Source organism: Drosophila mojavensis, unplaced genomic scaffold (assembly GCF_018153725.1).
Source record: "Drosophila mojavensis isolate 15081-1352.22 unplaced genomic scaffold, ASM1815372v1 contig_136, whole genome shotgun sequence".
NCBI classification, from domain to species: domain Eukaryota; kingdom Metazoa; phylum Arthropoda; class Insecta; order Diptera; family Drosophilidae; genus Drosophila; species Drosophila mojavensis.
In genome coordinates this window covers 7,306,452-7,309,909 of record NW_025318667.1, presented here as the reverse complement: position 1 = coordinate 7,309,909, position 3,458 = coordinate 7,306,452, and the positions used below count along the sequence as shown (strand labels likewise).

At 40.1% G+C, this 3,458-nt stretch overlaps 1 protein-coding gene across 1 annotated transcript; it reads right to left on the bottom strand.

Moving 5' to 3' along the window:
* Positions 1-1,842: 1,842 nt before the first annotated feature.
* LOC6586123 (glycine-rich cell wall structural protein 1.8) lies at positions 1,843-2,938 on the bottom strand. Its single transcript, XM_032733133.2, has 2 exons — positions 2,872-2,938; positions 1,843-2,805 (listed from the first exon to the last, which is right to left on the bottom strand). Exons 1-2 carry the CDS (start codon positions 2,875-2,877, stop codon positions 2,332-2,334), a joined length of 480 nt encoding a protein of 159 aa, XP_032589024.1. The 5' UTR covers positions 2,878-2,938; the 3' UTR covers positions 1,843-2,331.
* Positions 2,939-3,458: the final 520 nt, after the last annotated feature.

Below are 3,458 nucleotides of genomic sequence, written 5' to 3'. Positions count from 1 at the left end.
TTTCTTCATTTGCTATAATTAGCGTTAGATTATGCAATTCCGAGATTCGATACGTTAATATATTATATTACTATCAGAGTTTTTTTATTTTAATAATTATTATCATGACCATTAGCATTAGTTAAGACTTAACAGATTTTTAATAGCTTCCTAAGAAGCACTGGAAACTAAGACATAAACTTTGTTATGCCAGTGCTGAACTTCTATACATGCAATATAATTTGAATAGTCCCTAACTATTTCACAGCTCCCGCTGAATTGCCAAACCCAGGTAGACTCACTCGCTGTCAGCCTGGGGCATCCCCTAACAATTTAGTTTGAAACTGATCCAACTTGACATAGTTATAACTAAATGTTATCCAAATGTGACGTGAAGTAATAATCCTCTTATGGCGTCAGTCGAGTTGACTTTCTGGCATATCATCATCAGAGTGACAAAATAAAATCATTGTGACAAATATGTTTTTGATTAATGAATGTATTTTCGATACCCACTCAAATGAGCTGCTAAAAGTGGATAAATGCAAATTATGAAAGCATTTGTCACATCCACATTTGCTGTCGGTTGAGCGAAGCTCAGCTGTGATTAACAATAGGTGTGAGGTGAATTGCCTTTCTATGCGATTCGCAAACATGTATAAACTTGAATATAGAGTATATTGTTATATAGCTTTCAATTATGCGAGTATATATGCCAGCTGGGAATATTACTTATTGTCTTCGTTCATCACTGTAGCCTTTCTACGTGATTCTCATATATATTCAATGTGTCTTAAAATATATGTAAGCCTTGAATATTATATTTGATTCTTAATCATATATATAGATGTTATAATAATATTATAGTTCAACTATAATATATGAAAACTATTTTCATATACATATGTAGCTACATATTTAATGAGAATTGTCAATGGGTTGAGTTTCTTTCAGCTAGAAGTATCACTTAGTTTCCTTTTGTTCTAAGTCTTGGGATTGTTCTATGCACAATTAGAACAAAATTTTGGATGCTATCGCTTTTTCTGATGTTTTTACTCATTCTCTCTCTCTCTCTCTCTCTGTATCTCTATCTCTCTCTCCCACTGTCCCTCTTTCTTTACCTTCTCATTCTTATCTGCTTCTACCTATATTCTATGCCCTCATAGCATACACATTTTCATATCACAAATATTTTGCTGCCGTACTTATAGGGTAACTCCAAGTCGCCCACTTTGCCTTTTTATTTTTTTGCTAAAATAAATTGATATAGCTGCAATCAGCAGTGGCATGAAATGTAGAGTGGTTCATATAAAATCTTATAGCTGCGCGAAAAGAAAAGCAGAGCTTATTAAAGTTACTTAATGTCCACAAAGGTACCCACTCTCTCTCACTCTCTGACTCTCCCTTCTCTCTTTCTCTCGTTCATTCTCTCAGTGTCTATGATAGCTATGACTATACATAAATTAAGGCGGTCCATTTGTGGATTGTGCGAAGACGCCTTTCACCTCATGCCAAAAATATTAATGGGTCTTATTTAAGTCAGAGCTTCCGACCCAGAAACCAGCTTGTTTACCCATTAGTTATGCATGTGCATTATTTGAAATACATATACATATACAGATGAGGTATATATGGATGGAAAATGTTTGATTCAAGGTGTTAAAATGCTTTTTGTTGTTCGTCTTTCAATTTTCTGCAATTTTCTATTAAGTCGTGTCTGGGGGCACATCTTGATCAGTTCGGATCTGTGTAGCATGTGCAGCTAATGATCGAATTAAGCGTCTGGCCAATTGCTGCTCATGTTAATGGTAGATCAGAGCCTTACCGTGCATAATTGCCGACGTCGAATCGGGTACGCGACCCTGTGATATTTGGTGCGTGGCTCGGGGACTCCCGCTGCTAGCCACACGAAGAATAATGATTTTTAAATGTTTTCTTTTTGTTTTTATATTTTTCAACACAGTTGAAGATGGTTTGTATAGTTTATAAACTATTTAACACGAAAAAAAAGATTATGTATTGGTAAAAAAAAAAAGAAATAAAACAACGGGCACTTGGTATGTGTGCCATCTTAAAGATATAGTAACAACATCTACAAGGCTAATGCCGTTGCTCAACTCGGACAACAGAAACAAGCGAGTCGAGTGCCTGGCCAATCACATGGTTGCGTATGTGTGTGTGCGGGTATGTGTGTGTGAGTGTGTGTGCATGGGACTATGACTATGGCTAGATGTTGCTTTAGCTTATGGCCTAGTTGAGCTCAATCCCAGCCATTGCCACCGCCGGCAGACCAGCCAGCTCCACCAATAGCGCCGCCACCATAGCCGCCCTCGCCCAGCACCGTCACCACCTTCACATCCTGGACCTGGGGCCATGATCGGCGACAAAGTGTCCGGCGTGGCCGTGCTCGATGGCGCCGCCACCTTCGTGGATCACTTTAACGATGTTCACATCACCGCCGTGACTGTGACCGTGACCGTGACCGTGACTGAAGCCGCCATGCGCAAAGCCGCCTTCCTGAATGACCTTAATGACCTTGACTTCCTCGCCGGCACCATGCACGAAGCCACCGCCATGAGCATGTCCATGAGCCTCCTCGTGGATCACCTTAACAATCTTGACCTCGCCGCCATGAACATGTCCATGTCCATGTCCATGTTCTTCCTCATGGATGACCTTCACAATGGTGGGTGCACCACCGCCATATCCACCGCCGAAGCCACCGCCATAGCCACCACCGTAGCCACCACCATATCCACCACCATAGCCACCGCCGATGAAGCCGGCTTGGGTCAGGCTCACGCACAGGAACAGGCACACGAACACCTGAGGCACAGATGGGAGTCAAAAATTGAAGATGAAATGTTTTCGCTTTGGAGATGCGGGTGTTACCTTCATTTTGTTGTCGGTTCTGCTTGGGTTCAGCTTTAGCTCTTGTTGGACGAAGCTAAGCCTGGAAGCTTAATCAGTTACTAATATTGATGCCATGCTCGTTGGCTGCTATTTATACGTCCATCCAGAGCTAAACAAGCGAACGAAAAAGTTAATTGATATCCAAAGAGAAATGATAGCAACAACAACAACAACAACAACAACAACAACAACAACAACAACAGCAATCAGCTGCGCTGCATTAAACCCAGAAACAAGTTCACGACCCAAAATAGACAGATCTATAAATTATTAATGTATCTTTTAATGGCTAACAGCCAAATATTATAATCTTGGCTACTTGTAAAACGAAATTTGTAACATCCATGAGCTGCATATATGAATACAGACCTACATAAGTATGCATGCGCATATATGGGCATATATAATATCTATATAGAGTTGATATTAAAGCAACTAAGCCAAGTTAGTTTCTGTCTTGGATTGATGATGCAGATGGGTCGATCATAAAGCACACCTACTTAATGAGAGAAGCCAGTTTCAACACATTTGATCAGTTGTGTATGTTAAGGATATCTGATTGATTC